This window comes from Manis javanica, chromosome 5, assembly GCF_040802235.1.
Source record: "Manis javanica isolate MJ-LG chromosome 5, MJ_LKY, whole genome shotgun sequence".
In the NCBI taxonomy this organism is placed as follows: Eukaryota; Metazoa; Chordata; class Mammalia; order Pholidota; family Manidae; genus Manis; species Manis javanica.
In genome coordinates this window covers 51,400,757-51,422,673 of record NC_133160.1, presented here as the reverse complement: position 1 = coordinate 51,422,673, position 21,917 = coordinate 51,400,757, and the positions used below count along the sequence as shown (strand labels likewise).

Sequence of the window (21,917 nt, the reverse complement as noted above, 5' to 3'; positions counted from 1 at the left end):
TACCTAGGAATAAACCTAACCAAGGAGGTGAAAGACCTGTATTCTGAAAACTGGAAGACACTGATGAGAGGAAATTAAAGAAACAAATATATGTAAATCTTTCCCATGCTCATGGCTAGGAAGAATTAATATTGTCAAAATGGCCACCCTGCCCAAAGCAATTTATAGATTCAATACAATCCCTATCAAAATATGCACAGCATATTTTAAGGAACTAGAACAAAATCCTAAAATTCATATGGAACCACAGAAGACACTGAATAGCCAAAGAAATCCTGAGAAGAAGAACAAAGCTGGGGGCATTATGCTCCCTGACTTCAAGCTCTATTACAAAGTTAAAGCTACAGTAATAAGAACAGTATGGTACTGGTACAAGAACAGACCAACAGGTCAGTGGAACAAAATAGAGAGCCCAGATATAAACCCATGCATAAATATCAATTAATATATGATAAAGGAGCCATGAATATACAATGGAGAAGACAGTCTCTTTAATAACTGGTGTTGGGAAAACTGGACAGTTATATGCAAGAGAATGAAACTAAATTATTGTCTAACTCCATACACAAAAGTAAACTTGAAATGGTTCAAAGACCTGAATATAAAACATGAAACCATAAAAGTCTTAGAAGAAAACACAAGGAAATATCTCTTGAACATAAGCATGAGCAATTTATTTCTGGACACATCTTCCCAGGCCAGGGAAACAAAATAAAAAATGAACAAGTGGGACTACATCAAACAAAAAAACTTCTGGACAGCAAAGGATACCATCTATAAAACAAAAAAGCATCCTACAGTATGGGAGAATATATTCGTAAATGATTTATCTGATAAGGGGTTAATATCCAAAATACATGATGAACCCATACAATTAAACACCAAAACAACTAAATAACCCAATTAAAAAATGGGCAGAGGACCTGAATAGACATTTTTCCAAAGAGGAAATACAGATGGCTGACAGGCATATGAAAAGATGCTCCACATCGCTAATCATCAGGGAAATGGAATTCAAGACCACAATGAGATATCACCTCACATCAGTCAGAATGGCCACTATTCAAAAGATAAGAAATAGCAAGTGTTGGTTAGGATGTGGAGAAAAAGGAGCCATCCTACACTGATGGCAGGAATGTAAATGGGTGCAGCCTCTGTGAAGCCATACAGTGGTTCCTCAAAGAACTAAAATAGAAATACCATTTGACCCAGGAATTCTACTTCTAGGAATATACTTGAGTAAAACAAAATCCCTGATTCTAAAAGATATATGAACCTCTAATTTTACCGCCACAGTATTTGCAATAGCCAAGATATGGAAGCAACCAAAATGTCCACCAGCAGATGAATGAAGAAAGATGTGGTACATATACACAATGGAATATTCCGCCATAAAAAAGAAAGAAATCCTGTCATTTGTGACAACATGGATGGAGCTAGAGGGTATTATGCTAAGGTAAATAAGCCAGGATGAGACAAACAAATGCTATATGATTTCACTTACTTGTGAAATCTAAAAACAAAACAAAACAGAATGAATAAAATAGCCATAGATTCATAGACACTGAAAAGTGACTGGTGGGGTGCGGTTGGGTGGGTTGGTATGGAGGGGGAGGGGGATAATGGGGCACAAAAATTCTCAATCATAATGTCAGCTGATCACGGGGATGGCAGTACAGCATGAAGAATATAGCCCATGATTCTGTAACATCTTTCTATGTTGACAGATACTAACTACACTAGTTGGGATAAGGATATAATAATGTGGGTAAATGGTGAACCACTGTGTTGTATACTTGAAATACATATTGTATATAAATTATATTTCAATAAAAAAATAAAATAAAAAAGGTCATGATTTGAAATAGTGAAAATTGAGAGCAATTGCTGAAAAATGGGGCAGTTAAAAAAACTCCAATAGTGGATTACAGTAGCCCCCCCCTTATCTTGGTTTCAGTTACTAGTAGTCAACCAAGATTCAGAAGTAGATCCTCTTTATGACATAATCATCAGAAGGTCAGCAGTAGCCTAAGGCTATGTCACAATGACTACATTACTCACCTCACTTCCTTTCATCATGCAGGCATTTTATCATCTCACAGTGTCACATGAAGCTGAGTACAGTAAAGATATTTTGACAGAGAAACCAAATTCACATAACTTTCATTACAGTATATTGTTACACTTATTTTTAATTATTGTTATTAATCTCTTATTGTGCCCAATTTATAAATTAAACTTTATCATAGGTATATGTGTATAGAAAGAAACAGTATAAAGGGTTTGCTTTTGGTACTATCTGTGGCTTCAAGTATTTACTGGGGGTCTTGGAGCATATGCCAAACAGATAAGGGGGAACTACTCTGTTTGCGACCACTAAAATATTTTACAATTTTTAAAGTTATAGAAAAATGCTTGCTTTATGATGTTAAATGAAAAAGTAGAATAAAAATTGTATTAATGTCTGACTATAATGTTTAACAATATACATGTGGTTTTATATATATGCATTACAAAATTAAATATGTCAATATTAATTATGTGTATTTCTCAGTGGTGAGATTAATTTTTTACTTCTTTATACTTTTTTCTATTTTCAAAATTTCCCACAATAGATGAAACTTTGAAAGGTATTTTAAAAATGATGTCTATAAACAAAGAGCTTCAAAAAGAATTGTCAATAATCTAAGTTGCATAATATGGGCTTGAAAGAGTAAGTTAGGCCTTATGAAAATCAGCCAACATTTATCACTCTTTTCAAAAAAAGAAACTTGGAAAAAATCTGTTCCTAATCAAGCATACGTAACAGGCAAGGCAGGGTAAAGTCAGGAGAGTCCATGAGGTCTGGCTGGAAAGCACCCCTTTGTTTTCGACTTCACGAAGTTAGAGGACTCAGAATTGGAATCCTGATCACATTACAGAGTTTTGTAAAGTTTTTTTACTCATAAAGAGTTTGGCATTTTCTGTCCACACAGACATTCATTTCATCTAACTCATCTGAAAATCAGGCTGCCCCTGGGGTTAAAAATCCTAAGGGGCTAGTGTCTATTTTTAGTGCTTTCAGTAAAACTTGATTGTGATTTTGGAAGTTTTCAAATATCAAAATGATGTTCATTTTTACATCAGGTCATAGCTATTCTTAATCTTACTTTGTTTATTATGATCATGTTTTGTTTGGCAGGGAGAGTGAATGAAAGCCCCTTCCTGCCCTAAAAACGGACATGCACAGACGAGTGTCAGAGTCTGGCTGCGACATCGCCTTGCGGCGTCCTTAAAGGACCCCAGACCTGGACCTCACGTGAGAGTTACAAGAGAAGCAGGGGAGACTGTGAACTTCCCAGGCGGGTTTGCTTGGGTGCAATCCAGAGAGAACAAGGACGCAATCTGGGACCCAGGGAAGAGCCTTCCAGGGAGGCCACTGGCTGTTCACTGGGGCACTCAGGTAAGCTGCTATTAGGGAGGCACTTGGGGTGTGGGCACTGTCCTCTCACCTCCATCAGCTCAGTAAATCTTAGTATGTCAATTGTAAGGTGGCAAGTCACCTGGAAGCCTTAGGGGACATGCTCAGAAAGCTTTACAGATGAATCCCTCCACGACTTGATGTCTCCCAGCACTGCTTCCCTGGTAGAAGAAAATGCCCTGTCCTTGAGGACCGGAGTTAATGGGTTACAGTATTTGAGGAGTAGATTAATACAAGGTCCATGTTAAAAATATGTATCAGTTCACTTCAACTGAGAAAGTAGCTGACTGGCTGATTGGTTAGATGGATAAGAATAATACATGAGCATCTCATCAATTGTAGACATATTGTATATAACAAACCTTCCAAGAATTTACTGAAACTAGTAGACCAAATGTAGGCTTTGACTTTTCAACAGCCCTCCAGGCCTCTCTCTTTTAGGTTCTACCTGACTCAGATATTGAAATGTCATTAGAAATTCCTTTTAAGTTAGTATATCTATTATCCCAGTTTGTACAGACAAGCTTCATTTGTACTTCATTGTTAGTTTGTTCTGTACTTTAACAATCCCTACTTATTTTGTTTTGATTTTCAGTCTGGTATATTGTGTTTAAATCTGCATGTCCTCTCTTTCAACACAAAAGCTGTTAGTTATGTTCTGATCTTTGTAAAAATGTAAAGTTTCAAAGGAAAAAAAAGGAAACAGTATGATATTTTCTATGTCCTGAATTTCTAAAGAGAGCTCTGAAGCTGACATAATTGAAATTTAGCCTCATTCCTAAAATAAAGAGAACAGAAAGAGGAAGAGGAGCATAGTATTTACACAGAGAATCCAACACTGATCTATCCAAAATGGAACTTTGCCTAAATGACCCAGCTATGCAAGTGTTTTAGGGCTGGACAACTTAGAAGAAAGTCTTAAAAAGATAAGCCAAAGCTGGTCCTCAAGTGTTTTTTTGGGTGATAAAATCTGTCTCAGTGCTTGAAATTTGTTTCTTCTGTTACGGTTTTTGAGCGATAGCTTGTTAGCTACTGGAATTTTTCTATTGTTTAGAATCCAAGGGGAAAGATATGGTTGTGTTTTAAATGCCAACAAGTATAGGTGTATCTTTCAGTCACCAGTGGATATGGGTGGCCATTTTCAACTGTTGCAAATGCTGTCTCATGGTGAGTTTGCCTACTGAAGCTCTCCTGACTAGGTCCATCTCTGTACATCCTCAGTGCCAACCCTCCAGCACTTCCTACTTTTACTTTGCAGTAGGCCCCTAACTGGCCCCCAACTTTAGTGGGATCTCTCCAACCCTTGTTTATGTGGTGCCAGCATGCTGTGCATATAGCACAAGCTGAACCCTTGAGCAGGTCCCCCAGCACCTGTCTATAATCCAGGCTCCTTGGCTGGGCAGTCAGTCCTAAATGACGGGGGTCTACATACCTCTCACCATTGTCTGACATGTACATTATACTCTGACAAGTCCGGGTTACCACTAGCTACCTTTGCTTAGAATACTCTTACCTCTGGCTGACCAAAAAACTCCTCAGTACAACTTTATGGACAACAATTAAGCAACTGGAATTCAGAACCTTAGAAATAAGGAAATAATCCTAAATGTGAACTAAGATCAACACACACACACATAGGTATTATTTAAGAAAGCAAAAAATTATTTTAGGGGAACTTAAATGTCCCCAAATAGTCACACAAATTATGGAATATGGGATATTGTGCATCAGTTGAAAATGGTACTAACAAAGCTTTAAAAACATGGAAAATGCTTATCCTAAAATGACTTAGGATGACTTAGGAGATGCAGATATCAAGAAAGATGCCAAGAAAGACAAGTAAGAATTGAAAAAACAGTCTGGGATAAAGCTTAAAAAATCCCTTTGCTATGAGTGGGTCACAGATTTGGCTCGCACCTTTCCATCAACAAACAGGAAGAAGTCTGGATAGTGTCACAACTCAGTAACCACAATATAAAACACTCTTGTCCTTGGGAGAAATGCAGATTCCGTAAGTGAACTGCTCTGGTGAGTCCCCGTGAAGAAGTCTAGGAGACACCATGGCAAGTTCCTAAAGACAGTGTCTTACCTTGATCTTGGAGAAGAGTTAAGGCATTGCTCCAGACAGCCTGAGTCCTCCAGAAGGAGCTCACATGTAAGAGTGCATGTTTTTAGTTTTCTGTGCTGTTTCTTGTCACAGAAGCACATTTTAGAGGAACAGAAGGACTGAAATACATTTCAATAATCTTCCCAAGAGTAAGTTTTTTTAGTTACACGTTTCATATACTTAAAGAGTTTAAAGTTGTATTTGCTGAAAAAGGACCTGGAATCCAGCTCTTCTAGCTGGATAATGAGAAATGGACTTATAAGAATGAATCATTAAGGGGCAGGAGTGGAGGCAGGGAGGTCAGTGAGAAGGCTGCTGTGGAAAGCCAGGAAAAGAACTGAGGGTATGATCAGCCATGGTAAAAGGGACAGTGAACATTCTGATTCTAAGAGTGACATCAATAATAGCAATAATAATGACACTGGAAATAGTAGTTATCATACTTTGTCAGGTTTTGAAATGAAAATATAAAAACCAAAATTATATGCCTGAATCAAAATCTAAGTTCCTTCATTGACATTTTCTTTGGTTACCAGAAGTCAAGCCTAAATTAAACACAAAACACACAGAAAAGAACTCCAGATTGGGGGAATAGGGAGTTTTTGTTTAATGGCTGCAGGAGCTTCAGTCTGGGAAGATGAAAGTCTGAAAATGGATGTTGGTGATAGTTGTACAACAATGTGAAGGTACTTAATGTGACTGATTTGTCAACTTAAAAAGGGTGAAAATGATCAATTTTATGTTCTGTATATTTGACACCTCCCCCAACCTCCTCCCCACAAAAAAATAATCTGATCTAATAGTTAGCTTTGCTCAGGACAAAACTGACACCCTGCTGTGAAGAGCAAGGAGCCCAGTAAGCCTCGGACCTGCACAGCCACCCACTGACCTGGGCTCAGAGGCTGCTCATGGCAGCCATGTCCACCACTGTCCTTCAAACATTGTTTGGTAGCCACTTCTGCTCCTACACTAAACAGTGCAAGCACACTGCTTCCCAACCAGGACTATGTCAGGATTGGTGTATCTTTCTCATGTTATCCAACCACTTTCTCCTGCTCCAAAATACAAAAAGACCTCACTAAAAGTACAGATAGCCTCCTCAGTAGAAGTGCCCTCCAGGCTATGCTGCTTACAAAATATGAAGTAATCTGTTGCATGGGACTTTATTTATGAACAAAAATCGGGGCAGATCATCACTTGAGCTTTAGAGAATTTTATTTGTAATCCAACAGTGACAATAATAAGCAAGCAGGACATACTGCCTCTATGGGCCATTAGTACACAACCAAACTGTATTGTCTGTGAGAAACTGCTTTTCTCTGTCTTCTCTAGGGTGGGGTGCACATGGCGAAATGTAAACAGCTCATCAATAGATTATTAAGACTTAAGCGACAGGGAGCCAGGACACATTCCTCTTTTATCTTGGTGGAAAATTCTGACTGGTCAGTGAAAACAGGAATCCTGACTCTTGTGGAGCAGGTTCTACATAAGCACCAACATCCCAGGGTCTTAGAATGGTTTATTCAACTTAGACCTTGATCAGCTTCTGCCTGCAGAGTCAGAGGCCAAAGGAAAGTCAAAAGGAGCCACAATGTAGCACTACTTCTGGAAATTCTTACAATGTTAAGCGAAAAGAGCAGGAGAGTAAATGCTGTTAATAGTAGTGTCTCAAACTTGCAAAAATAGGCAGAGCAATTAAAAGGAAATACATAAAAATGTTAGCAGTAGTTACATTCATGAGGAAGTTTGGCAGATATAATGAGGATATAATAGGCAAAACAAACCATAGTTAGAAAATATGAAGACGTTACTTTTTCTGCAGAGCCTTCCTTAACTTCCTGGTGCCTGGCATTAACTCCTCCAATGATTTTTTTCTTCATTTTACTATGATTGTTGCACATATCACTCTGTATTGTAATTACTTATTTAAAGTCCTGCCTCTCCCTCACTAGACTGATTTCTTTAGAGCTGGCACCTTGCCATTTATCTCTTCAACTCTGGTACTTCACACAATTCTTGGCACACAGTCCCTACAAAATAAATGTTTGTTGTTTCAAATGAAGCATTTGAAACAAATGCTGAAATAAAAAGGTCATGGCAAGGGTCTGCTTGCTACCAGGGAGTTTTTAAATTTTTCCTAAATTGTAGAGAGTTTCCAAAGTCAGGGAAAAGACAGTAGAATAATATCCTCCTAGATTAGTGATGATGCTATACTGACAAATTAGAGATAGGAAGGAATTTTACAAGGAATTGTATAGGGAAAGGGTGCACACATTTCTTTGTTTTTGAAAACTAGCAAAGACTTTCTCCCTGCCCAAGTAGGTCACACTCTTCTGAGAATCTTTCAGAGCATGTTTGAAATTGGATAATTGAGTAGAAAGAAATGAATAACCACTAAAGAACAGTAGGGACACCATAGGGTAAAAGCTATTGAGCATTCTGAGGGCTCAAATTATTATCTGGACAAGAGAAGACAATAAAATTTCAATGAAATCCTTCAGCAAATTCTCTTCTGTGGCTAACATCATAACCACAAGAACTAACCTGAGTCACAAAAAACAGTCATAAGATACAACATAATGTATATTTCAGCATATGTACGCCATGGCAAAAACAATGTTTCTTGGGAAACACTCTAGTGGGTGCTGGGATCAAGCCCAAAACACCAAAGTCAGACGTGAGGTGCCTAGTGGGCTGCTGTGGGTCTCTTCCTCCAGCTAAACGTGCTCTGTTAGCTCACCCCATGGGGACCTCCTGCCTGCACGTCATAGAAGAGAATGCTGAGGAAGAAAGAGTGAGGGTGGAAAAGTGGTAGGTGTATAAGCCCATGACTTAACTTCGGTGATCTGTGACTACAAATCAGAAGGAGAAATCATTCACTAATTCATCCTAATTTGTGCAAGCCATTCCAAAAGAGACAAACAAGGGGATGATTCTGAAAACAATGGTACAAGAGGACTCCTGGGTGATTTGGAAAGACCTTAAATGGCAACAGTAGAGAAGAACCCAGTGAGAGGGATGTACCCCGCCTGTCAGGAGTTGGGAGGCCAAAGAAAAGAAAATGAGATAAGGAAGAATAAACTTGGGACATTTTTTGAAACAACTTTTACTCCAAGTAGATGCAAAAAATTCTGTGGGTGAGTCAGCCTGGAAATAATGGAAAAGAGAGACTATGAAGTTCAAGGAGCTTAATAATACCCCAGAGAAAATTATCTAGCAAAAAGCAAATGCCAGTGCATTTGTTGATAACATCCATTAGTGCAAACTGTCTGGCAGAAACCAGCAACAGGCATAAAAATATCTCGACTTTAAAGTCAGCATGAAAAAAAATGTTTAAAGTCAGCTCTTCAAAGAGTAAGTATGTGTATCTAGGCTAAGATCAAACAGCAATAACTACAGCCTGTATTTGGTGATGCTCGATGTATTTTATTATTTGAAGCAGGGCCCACAGTAAGGAAATAAAAGTTGATGGGCAGTAAGGAGCTTGAAATAAGAAGAATCAAGGGATGAGCTGAGAACCAAATAATGTGTAAAGAGGAAGAGCTTGAGGCCAAAAGGAATGTGTGTAAGACAAAAGGACTTGTATAAGTAAAATTAAAGTTCCTAAGTTTTATTTTTTGTGGCAAATATTAAAATGCTATTTTTTCTTGTTAGTATTTCTAAAAAATTAGACCATAAAAGGAGAACTGGGATGGATATCTCATGACAATCTAAATACTGCTAAAGCAGTGTAATTTGTCATAATTAAAATTTGTAATCACCCAAATGTTCCACAACAGAGGCATGTTAAGTTGAATTGCCTATTATTACATCGATTGTTTGCATATCATGTAGCCTCTAGCAATTACATGTAACATGAAATATACTCATGACAGAGCTCTAAATGGCCAAGCTATTTTATACAGTATGAATTACAGAATTAAGTAATACTATACCTAATTTTTAAAACATATTTTCTTAATTACACTTGGATTCTTAGGAAAAGTTGCTATTTAACCCTAATTTGCTTTGAATATACTTCAATAGTAGCACCTTCATAGTGTTGTAAATCATCTCCAAGTAGCAAAGGAAAGCACTTTCCTTGCTTATAACTCTGAGGCTTTATAAAACCCTTGATAAAATACTGCAGAGTTGAAAGATGCTACCCTGAGAGGCTCTCCATAGTTCACACACTGCCATTCTTTGTATTTCCTGAAGTCGCCAAGTGAATACTAAGTGTAATGTCGAGCTAGAGAATTTATGTATAGTACCCTCCTGTGGAGGAAGGTCTTTATGTGTTCTATTTATGACATAGTCCAGTATCTAGAAACTAGGGAAAGCTAGGGTCACCAGAGTGCACGTCCTCAAGGCCTCTGTTCCTGATGATTGATTTTCCTAATAGCACTTCAAGTAAGATTCATGCCCCTGGGGAGTTCCTGTATCTAGTCAAGTGTACTGTCCTTTTTGGTCACTTCTTTGTCATTTGGGGGTTATTAAACTAATTCCTCTGACGGCATATTTTATTTCTTTTTTATTTTTAATGCATAGTTCTTAAAGTTGCATTGTTTTATAAGTGACCAGATTGTTTTATATCTTCATGTATTTTTCTACTTTGTTTACTTAAATAACCTAAGAATTTTTAAATCTAATCTTTCTAAGTGAAGACTCTTTCTTCAAGGGATAATTTGATTTTTATTTTTAGGACACTTCACGGATGCAAAAGCACTGAACAAAGGTTTTCAGGTATAGAAGGACAGCTTTTACACAACTTTAAAATATTTGATTTTGTTGACATTTTAAACTTATTTAACTATATAAAAAGAATTCGGGTCCCTTAACAGTGATTTTCAGTTAAGGAGAGGGTTAGGATTATATGAGAATCACCTACGGAGTTTTTCCCAACTACACATGCCAACATCCTCCCCTAGATTCTAGAGATTTGGGGGTGACTGTTTTATTTCCTTCCTGTTAGTACAAAAAGTGGGGAATAGAATTTGCTTTGGCTTCTGACTCACTCCTGACCATATTCTGGCTGTTGATCTCTTCATGGTCATTGATAAAATATATTTTTGAATTTACTAATTTAATTAAAATAACTTATTAAAGTGAGAAGTGATTCTGGATATCACAGACTTGTTAAAGAAAACTCGTCCCTGGAGCCAAATCATTGAATTCTGTATCACAAGGCTCTAGCTCATAGCAGTATACTTACTTTGATACAAAGAGGATCAAAACAATATTTCTCATTACACAAGAAAAGATGTTTTCAAGGAGAAAGGCTACACAAAAGGAACCCACTTTTGGCTTGTTTGCTATTCAAACACGGAAATGTCTGGGCAGAATGACCTTCAGGGCTAGGCCAGCAGCTCTGAGCCGGTGAGGCCAGCAGGCACTCCACACACACCCCAATCAAAGGCAGGCAGTGCAGTGACTCACCGGCAGGGCAAGATCCGGACAATGTCATTGGGCTTGTACCCTTCAATACAAACCGCACAGTTGTCAAAATCAGGCTCTGTTTCCTGCAACAGAGAAAGCACAGATGAACTTACTTTTGGAGCTTCGACTCTTGTAAATATCCAGACAACAAGCCAAGGAACAGCTTGCCTGGAGCAAGGCTTTCAACAGTCTACATCCCAGTTTCCTTAATCAATAATTTACTGCATATTGGCATTGTTTGCATCCCTTCCAACCTCCACTTTTTACTTCTGGGTTCCACTGGAAATCTTTTGTGAGGAAACAGTTTTTTAATGTATCATTACTTAATAATGCTACTTATTATAATTGTAAGGAAACAGTTTATAATATATACCATTGCTAATGAATCCTATTTGTTATAATTAGAGGTGACATTTCAAAATCTAAAAGATGAGAATACTACTTATGGAGAACTGTCTGAATAGTATTTAATCTATCCATTCCTCAGGAATCTAATGCAAACAACACTGAAACAGTGGTTCTGACTTCTTCAAGTAAACACATCTCTTTCAATAGGTCTTAATATGGTACTTACATGACAGTACTTATTCTTTTATTATTCTCTGTTTGAGGGGAAAAGTAACAAAAATATATAATATTTTAGGATCTCAATTCAAGACGGCAGCATGAGAGGTAAGACAGAGAACTCCTCCCAAAAACACATATAATATGAAAATATAGTTAATACAACTAATCCTAAAATAGCAACAGGAAAGAAGGCTACACCAGACTGCATACACCTGGAGAACAGAGCAAACCTCATAAAACAGGGTAACTACCAAACCTTGATCCGGCGAGACCCAAGCCCTTCCCCTGCCCCAGCTCACCCACAGGAGGAAGAGAAATGGAGCAGGGAGGGGGTGGGAGCCTAAGACTCCTGAACACCCACCCCTGGAGATCTGCTTTGGAGCACAAACCTACATTGTATAGTTCTCTGGAGGTTGGTGGGGTTGGGGAGTTAGGACAGGCAGAGTGCTTGAGCGACTGAGATTACGGCCATTTGTGGAGGATGGGGATCCACATCCAGCTGCTCTGGGACAAAGGAAAGGCGAGTGGTGGGAGAAGATTCCTAGCAGTGAGAGGGCTGCTGAAGGGGTGGTGTTTGCACGGAACTTGCTGCACGGGAGAAGGGATAGGTGGACAATGTTGTCCGGATGTTCTCTGTCCAACAGGTTGGGAACTTTGAGGAGTTCCAGGAGTTCCATTTCCCTGGCTGGCTACTCAGCTCTGAAGCCCCCCACTGTGACACTCAGTCTGCTGCACCTTCCCCCTGTCCTGCCAGCACCGGATTGCAAACAGGCAGTCATTGCACTAGTGTCAGGTCAGCCAGAGGGAGGCCCCATCTACAACAGCTAGAGGTGCAAAGTACAGAGGTTTACACTGGCTCTGACACAGGAGACAGGCACTGAAGCCAGAAAGCAGGAAATAGCTCTTTCCTCCCATTCCAGCACCATTCCCCTGCAATCCCCAACCTCACTCTAGGAGCTGAGCAGTTCGAAAGACTAGCATTTCTGGGCACTAGTGGGCACCACATAGAAATATGAAACGTCAAAGGAACCTGGTCCAGACCAAAATCTCACAAACCCCAGAAAAAGGGCCAAATAAAAGTGAACTCACCAATCTGAGAACCTGAGAGTTCAAAATAAAAATCATAAATGTGCTCATGGAGGTACAGAAAAATATTCAAGAACTCAGGAACGAATTTAAGATAGAGATTCGATCGTTAAGAAATTCCATATTTGAAATGAAACATACAATGGAGGGATTTAAAAGCAAATTAGATGTAGTAGAAGAGACAGTATATGGAATAGAAATTTGAGAAGAGGAATACAAAGAAGCTGAGGCACAGAGAGAAAAAAGGATCTCTAAGAATGAAAGAATATTGAGAGAACTGTGTGACCAATCCAAATGAAAGAATATTTGCATTATAGGTATACCAGAAGAAGAAGAAGAAGAGATAAAAATGGATAGAAAGTGTCATTGAGGAGGTAATTTTTGAAAACTTCCCCAATCTGGGGAAGGAGATAGTTTCTCAGGCCAAGGAGGTGCACAGATCTCCCAACACAAGAGACCCAAGGAAGACAACATCAAGACACATAATTAAAAGGGCAAAGAACAGCAATAAAGACAGACTTTTAAAAGCAGTCAGAGAGAGAAAAAAGATTACATACAGAGGAAAACACATCAGGTTTCCATCAGATTTCTCAAGAGAAACTGTACAGGCCAGAAGGGAGTGGCATGATATATTTTATGCAATGAAAAAGAAAGGCCCCAAACCAAGAATTCTCTACCCTGCAAGGTTATCATTTAAATTTGAAGGAGGGATTAAACAATTTTCAGATAAGAAAAGCTGAGAGATTTTACCTCCCACAAACCACCCCTACAGTGCATTTTGGAGGGACTGCTATAGATGGAAGTATTCCTAAGGCTAAATACTGTCACCAGGGGAAATAAAACAACAATAAAGTAGAAAAATTAATTACTAAGCAGATACAAAATCAAATCAACTACACCCAAAAGTCAATCAAGGGATAGACAAACAGTACAGAATATGATATCTAACATATGAAGAATAGAGGAGGAAGAAAAAGGAGGAAAAAATAAAGAACCTTTAGGTTGTGTTTGTAATGGCATAGTAAGTGAGTTAAATTAGGCTGTTAGATACTAAGAGAATTATCCTTGAATCTTTGGTAACCTCGAATCTAAAGCCTGCAATGGCAATAAGTACATACCTATGATAATGACCCTAAATGTAAATCATCTGCATGCACCAATCAAAAGATGTAGAGTCACTGAATGGATAAAAAAACAAGACCCATCTATATGTTGCCTATGAGAGACTCACTTCAAACCCAAAGACATACACAGATTGAAAGTAAAGGGATGGAAAAAGATATTTCATGCAAGTAATAAGGAGAAAAAAGCAGGAATTGCAGTAATTGTATAAGACAAAATAGACTTCAAAACAAAGAGAGTAACAAGAGACAAAGAAGGAAATCATGTAATGATAAAGGGGTCAGTCCAACAAGAGGATATAACTATTATAAATATCTATGCACCCAACACTGGATCACCTACATATGTGAAACAAATACTAACAGAATTAGAGGAGGAAATAGAATGTAATGCATTCATTTTAGGAGGCTTCAACATACCACTCACTCCAAAGGACAGATCAACCAGACAAAGTAAGTAAACACACAGAGGCACTGAACAATGTATTAGAAGAGACGGACCTAATGGATATCTATAGAACACTATATCGAAAAGCAACAGGACACACACTCTTCTCAAGTGCACATGGAACATTTTCAAGAATAGATCACATACTAGGCCACAAAAAGAGCCTCAGTAAGTTAAAAAAGATAGAAATTGCACCAACCAGCTTCTCAGATCACAAAGGTATGTAACTAGAAATAAATTACACAAAGAAAACTAAAAAACCCAGAAACACATGGAGGCTTAATAACATGTTCCTAAATAATCAATGGATCAATGACCAAATAAAAACAGAGATCAAGCAATATATGGAGACAAATGACAACAATAATTCAACACCACAAAATCTGTGGGACTCAGCAAAGGCTGTGCTAAGAGGGAAGTCTACTGCAATACAGGCCTACCTCAGGAAAGAAGAACAATCCCAAATGAACAGTCTAAACTCACAATTAACAAAACGAAGAAAAGAAGAACAAATGAGGGCCAAAATCAGTAGAAGGAGAGACATAATAAAGATTAGAGCAGAAATAAATGAAATTGAGAAACATAAAACAATAGAAAGAATCAATGAAAGCAGGAGCTGGTTCTTTTGAGAAAATAAACAAAATAGATAAACCCATACCTAGACTTCAAGAAAAAAAAATGAATCTACACACATAAACAGAATCAGAAATGATAAAGGAAAAACTACTAGGACACAACAGAAATACAAAGATTTATGAGAGAACACTATGAAAAATTGTATGCTAACAAACTGGATAACCTAGAAGAAATAGACAACTTTCTAGAAAAATACAACCTTCCAAGGCTGACCAAGGAAGAAGCAGAAAATCTGAGTAGACCAATTACCAGCAATAAAATTGAATTGGTAATAATAAAACTAAGAACAAAACCACTGAACCAGATGGTTTCACTGCTGAATTTTATCAAACATTTAGTGAAGACCTAATCCCATGCTCCTTAAAGTATTCCAAAAAGTAGAAGAGGAGGGAAAACTCTAAAACTCATTCTACGAGGCCAACACTCTAATACCAAAACCAGGCAAAGACAATACAAAAAAAGAAAATGGCAGACTAATATCCCTGGTGAACATAGATGTAAGAGTACTCAATAAAATATTAGCAAACTGAATTCAAAAATACATCAATAAGATCATCCATTATGATCAAGTGGGATTCATCCCAGGGATGGGATGGTAAAACATTCGTAAATCCATCAACATTATCCACCATATTAATAAAAAGAAGGACAAAAACCACATGATCATCTCCATAGATGCTGAAAAAGCATTTGACAAAATCCAACATCCATTCATGATAATAACTCTCAACAAAATGGGTACAGAAGGAAAGTATCTCAACATAATAAAGGCCATATATGACAAACCCACAGACAACATTATGCTTAACAGCAAGAAGCTGAAAGCTTTTCACCTAAGATCAGGAATAAGACAGGGAATCCCATTCTTCCCTCTTTTATTCAACATAGTTCTGGAGGTCGTAGCCATGGCAATCAGACAACACAAATAAATAAAAGGCATCCAGATTGGAAAGGAAGAAGTTAAACTGTCCCTGTTTGCAAGTGACATGACATTGTACATAAAAACCCTAAAGAATCTACTCCAAAACTACTGAATCTAATATCTGAATTCAGCAAAGTTGCGAGATACAAAATTAACACACACAAATCTGTGGCATTCCTGTACACTAACAATGAACTAGCAGAAAGAGAAATCAGGAAAACAATTCCATTCACAAGTGCATCAAAAAGAATAAAATACCTAGGAATAAACTTAACCAAGGAAGTGAAAGACCTATACTCTGAAAACTCCAACACACTCATGAGAGAAATTAAAGAAGATACCAATAAATGGAAACACATCCCAGGTTCATAGACAGGAAGAATTAACATTGTCAAAATGGCCATCCTGTCTAAAGCTATCTACAGATTCAATGCAATTCCTATCAAAATACCAACAGCATTCTTCAACAAACTAGAGCAAATAGTTCTAAAATTCATATGGAACACAAAAGACCCCGAATAGCCAAAGCAATACTGAGAAGGAAGAATAAAGCAGGGGGAATTATGCTCCCTGACTTCAAGCTCTACTATAAACCCACAGTAATCAAGACAATTTCATACTTGCACAAGAACAGACCCATAGACCAGTGGAACAGAATAGAGTCAAGTGATTAATCCAAGCATACATGGTCAGTTAATATATGATAAAGGAGCCCATGGACCTACAATAGGGAAATAGCCTCTTCAATAGCTGGTGTTGGCAAAATTGTACAAGTACATTTAAAAGAATGAAACTGGATTATTGTTTAACCCCATGCAAAAAAGTAAACTCAAAATGGATCAAAGACCTGAATGTAAGTCATGAAATGATAAAACTATTAGAAGAAAACATAGGCAAAAATCTCTTGAATATAGACACGAGCAACTTTTTCCTGAATGCATCTCCTCGGGCAAGGGAAACAAAATAAAAAATGAACAAATGGGAGTACATCATGTTTAAAAGCTTCTGTACAGCAAAGGACACTATCAGCAGAACAAAAAGACATCCTAAAGTATGGGAGAATGTATTTGTAAATGACACATCTGACAAGGTTTCACATCCAAAATATATAAAGAATTCACATGCCTCAACACCCAAAAAGCAAATAACCTGATTAAAAAATGGGTGGAGGTCTCAACAGACACTTCTCCAAAGAAGAAATTCAGATGGCCAACAGGCACATGAAAAGATGCTCTACGTTGCTAATTATCAGGTAAATGCAAATTAAAACCACAATGAGATATCACCTCACACCAGTTAGGATGGACAACATAGCAAAAAATAGGAACAACAAATACTGGTGAGGATGAGGAAACAGGTGAACCCTCCTACAACTGCTGGTGGGGTTGTAAACTAGTTCAACCATTGTGGAAAGCAATATGGAGGTTCCTCAAAAAGCTCAAAATAGAAATACCATTTGACCCAGAAATTCCACTTCTAGGAATTTACCCTAAGAATATGGTAGCCCAGTTTGAAAAAGACAGATGCACCCCTATGTTTATTGCAGCTCTATTTACAATAGCCAAGAAATGGAAGCAACCTAAGTGTCCATCAGTAGATGAATGGATAAAGAAGATGTGGTACATTCCCACCATGGAATATTATTCAGCCATAAGAAGAAAACAAATCTTACCATTTGCAACAACATGGATGGAGCTAGAGGGTATGATGCTCAGTGAAATAAGCCAGGTGGAGAAAGACAACTACCAAATGATTTCACTCATCTGTTGAACATAAGAACAAAGCAAAAACTGAAGAAACAAAAAGCAGCTGACTCACAGAACCCAAGAATGGACTAACAGTTGCCAAAGGGTAAGGCACTGGGGAGGGTGGGTGGGAAGGGAGGGATAAGGGGAGTAAGGGACCTTACGATTAGCACATATAATGTAGGGGGGTGGGCACAGAGAAGGCAGTATAGCACAAAGAAGACAAGTAGTAACTCTATAGCATCTTACTATGCTGATGTACAGTGACTGTAATGGAGTATGTGCTGGGGACTTGAGAATGGGGGGAATCTAGTAACCACAATGTTGCTCATGTAATTGTATATTAATGATACCAAAACAAAAAGTATATATATATATATATATATATATATATATATATGTACTTTTAATTTAGTAGTGCTTTTAAATGAATTTTCTTATTAGGTTTAATAGCATATTTATGTAGTTGGAGAACAGCAACACATAGTTGGTGAGATGAATCAATTATTCAGCCTAGGGACAAACAGCTGGTATACATGTAGAGTTGAGTATCCCTTACAGTGTCCCATGAAACTCCAAACCCATGTAACCACAATCTGCTGCTCTAAAATTTCTCCTCGGGAAAAAAATTTCTCCTGGAGAATAGAGGTGTTTAGAGGCCTGTGGGCTGCGACCGCACTATGTTGTCCCTCCCCACGCTATGCTTCTGTTTTGGGCTTTCTGTTGTCATTCTGCAGGGAGGGAAGCTGTTGCAGTGACTTTAGGGTTCTACATAGGAGACTGTGGAGAGGCCGAATGTGCTTTCTGTATTTACTGTAAACTTAAGTGGAGGACCTCGTGTAGCACATGACACTCTCTTCCTTGAAAGGATTTGTGGAAAAATGTTCTCATGTCATAGTACCAGGAACAAACATTTTGTTTTTTTTTTCATTTTGTGGGATACTGGAATAAGGTAATTAGACATTGTTTGAATAATTTTTCTTTCTTTGCACTGGTTACTAGGATGCCCCAACCTGAATCTTGGACCCATTTTTGTTACATATTCAGCAAAGGCATTTGTGTACTAATTTCATCCTGGCCTCATCTATTCTTCCTATGCTTAGTTTTCTATGTGTCATATTTTCTATCTACCTACTTTGGTGTCTTAGATGCATTTTATAAACTGCTTTAAACTATATTTGATAAAGATGGGTATAACAACACACTCACAGGAGCACTGTTAGCACGTTTCCCCTTTCCTATGCTTTCCTTTTCTACTCTGGCTGTCAGAAAAGTCAGGAGCTTTTTGAACAGCTCCTTACCAAAACGAAAAGAGGTTGTTACCTTATCTCCCTTCTTGATGGTCCTGACCTGGAGCTTGCTGATCGCTTTCTTTGCTGCATCTCCCAGACGGCGCTGAAAAAACCAAAAAGTACTTGTTAATCATAAAGATGTGAAATTTTTTACCTTGTTTCTGGTGCCATTTACTAATTCAGGGCAGCTACCTCTGAAATCATGCACAAGTGGCATGATGTTCACAATGCTGGCTGGAGGAGATGTGCAAAGTGGCTTAACTAATTGAGGTCTATTGAAGAGCTTTGTCATCGAGAGAAGCTCTTCATGCCTAATATTAAGCAAGTGGCATATGATAGGCAAAGATCCTGCTCTACAGTGACTCCACACAGGTTACATCCATGCAGGTTAGCAAAAAAAAAATAGTTAGGAATTTGTTACTTTAGCCACTTAGTCTGTGTCATGAAGATAATAGCCAATCTGGAGTAGCTGGAATAAGCTTTACCTCCTTGTTTTCAAGACCAAGGTTAACTATTTGTGTGTTACTTTAAATATAGAATTTTAAGCAATTTCTGTTGCTTATATAAAACCAATGTAGATTTACATTTGGTGTGTGCTACCCTTTTCCATAACATTCTTACATGCCTATTTCACCTCCTTTGTGTATGTTTAAGTGTGTGTGTGGATATGGCAAAATACATAAAAAATATGTGCTCAGCTTAACAAGTAATCACAAAGCAAACACCTGAGCAATCCCCACCCCCCACGTTGAGGACTAATGTATCATGCTCTCCTCCCCCCTTATTTTTATGGAGACAATTATGTCCTAATAAGCCCTGTGGCAATGCAATGACAGGGCAGTAAGGATGAGAGGGAGAAGTGGGGAGAAAAATTTTAGTCTGTCAATGAAAAGAATGGTTTGTTTGTGTACTATCATGTTGTATTTCCTTCTTAGGTATGTGTACCACTTTTCTTTAATACATGTGTATTTGTGGCAGTGAAACATATTTGAAGGACTAAGATAAACAGGACAAACATTTAACAGAATAATCATTTGCTTCCATCAATTTTGTTCTTTTTGGAAATAACATTCAGCCAGCTGGCTGACTGGCTGGTTGATTGGATGGTTGGTTGTTGAGCAATGAACAGGCAGTTTAGCATTGCCTTTAAAGTCAGACTTAATTTTACTCAGATTCTCACTGACCTGTCACTAACTTTGTGATATTTGAGAATTTACTTAATCTCTACAAGTTTTCATTCATTCTATAAATTAATACTTTTCTCACAGGGTTGTTGTAGGGATAAAGGTTTTATCAGGGTACCTAAGATATATGAACTGTTCACTGGTATATGCTCACTATTTTACAAAAGAGTAAGCATTGGCTGCTTCCTAAAAGGAGGCCTGCATACACCTGAGATTTATGCAGAAGTCTGTGAGTAGCTGGCAAACTAAGGTAGCAGGAAGAACAGGAAGAGTCTACAATGATGAATATCTAGAGGGAACAGAGTTCAGAGGGAGAGTGAAGAATCAAGGTGATTCTAAACAGATGGAACTCTCTTTCCTCCCCTCTTCCTCCAGTTACCAACTGACCATCCTGTGGTCTCAACTCAGGCCAGTTCTTCAGGGAGCCCTTCCTTGCTGCCTCCCAGGGGAGAATGCTTGAGGCTAGACCCTCCCAGCACGTTGCCCCTGTGCTTCATAGCACTGTCACAACATTTACAATGAAATATGCTTTTATGATCTATCCTTACTACACATCACTCAGGTAAGTTCCCTGAAGGCAGGACTGTGCTATCTTTGCTTCCTACCTTGTCGCCAGCACCCAGAATAAAGCTGCCTTCAATAAATGACACACAATCATTCCACATATATTTTGGATCACTTATGTTGGGTTTTAAAAAAATGGTACTGAAAACACACACACAAAGATTTCTGGTCTCTGAGCTCACTATCTAGTGGAAACTCCATAAATGGTTGATGAGTGAATAAGATCTTAAACCAACACTCTTTTCTTTAAGCACAGAAAACAACCTGAGAAATTTAGCCAGTTAACAGGAAAATTTATCACACAACTCTAAGTAATGCTTGTGGTGAGGTAAGCAAGCTGTGCTGCTTTCCATTGAAGAAGCCTGGAGCAAGAATTGAAAGGCCAAGAGGACAGGCTGTTAGATACCAAGAGTAAATGTAAACAACCTGAATATTAGAGTTAGAGTAAGAAATTTGGGCTCCAAGCAAACAAATGTTGATTTTTTTTTTTTAAGTCAAGAGCTCAGATACTTTTGCAGTTATGCTTAATTGGGATTATATATCTGGCCCCCATTCAATCACTTGATTGTTTTGTATTTTAAAAGGCTAGGAAGAGTGATTAAGTAGCAAAATATATTTTCAAGCAATGATCATAGATAATACTCAGAGGAAGACTGAAATATTTTTAAGGAAGTGAGTCCGAACTGTTTTCAAAATTTAATTTCATTTAAAACAATTCTTTAGGAAATGAAACTGCCCTTCCTAGGAGGAGCCAAGATGGCAGCATGAGTAGAGCAGCGGAAATATTCTCCCAAAACCATAAATATTTTTGAAAATACAACAAATACAACTATTCCTAAAAGAGAGACCAGACAATACAGGACAACAGCCAGACTACATCTACACCTGTGAGAACCCAGTGTCTCGTGAAATGGGTAAGATACATGCCGTGGCCCGGCAGGACCCGAGTCCACCCCTCACCCCAGCTCCTTGGTGGGAGGAGAAGAGTCAGAGATGGGAGGGAGTGTGAGCCTAGGACTGCTGAACACCCAGCGCTAGCCATCCGCACTGGGAGTGCAGCCACAGTGTGTGGTGTGCTGGATACTAGAGAAATGGGACAGTAAAATCTGTGAGCGGGTCCCCACAGCCGGTGCCCCTGGGACAAAAGAAAAGTGAGTGCTCTTTGAAAGTCTTAAAGGGACAGGTGCCCCACTGCTGGATGGAAGCATCCCGGTGCACTCAGCCTAGCAGCTAGAAATGCCTGAGAACTCCGGGTGCCCTAAACCCTGGACAGCAGCACAGACTGGAGGCACCTCATGGCAAAATCAGCCTCCCACCCATTACCCCTCCGGTGCAGCCCCGCCATAGCGGAGCAGCAGCCTGAGGCCAGC

At 38.4% G+C, this 21,917-nt stretch overlaps 1 protein-coding gene across 2 annotated transcripts in view; it reads right to left on the bottom strand.

The window, feature by feature from the left end:
* Window positions 1–21,917, bottom strand: part of RNF150 (ring finger protein 150) — a 309,572-nt gene that overhangs the window by 94,143 nt on the left and 193,512 nt on the right. For both annotated transcript variants that reach the window (XM_073237012.1, XM_073237013.1), the window contains exons 3-4: window positions 18,831–18,902; window positions 10,983–11,065 (exon numbers count right to left, since the gene is read on the bottom strand). In XM_073237012.1, coding sequence (XP_073093113.1) covers window positions 10,983–11,065; window positions 18,831–18,902 — 155 coding nt within the window. The remainder of the gene's footprint in view (window positions 1–10,982; window positions 11,066–18,830; window positions 18,903–21,917) is intronic.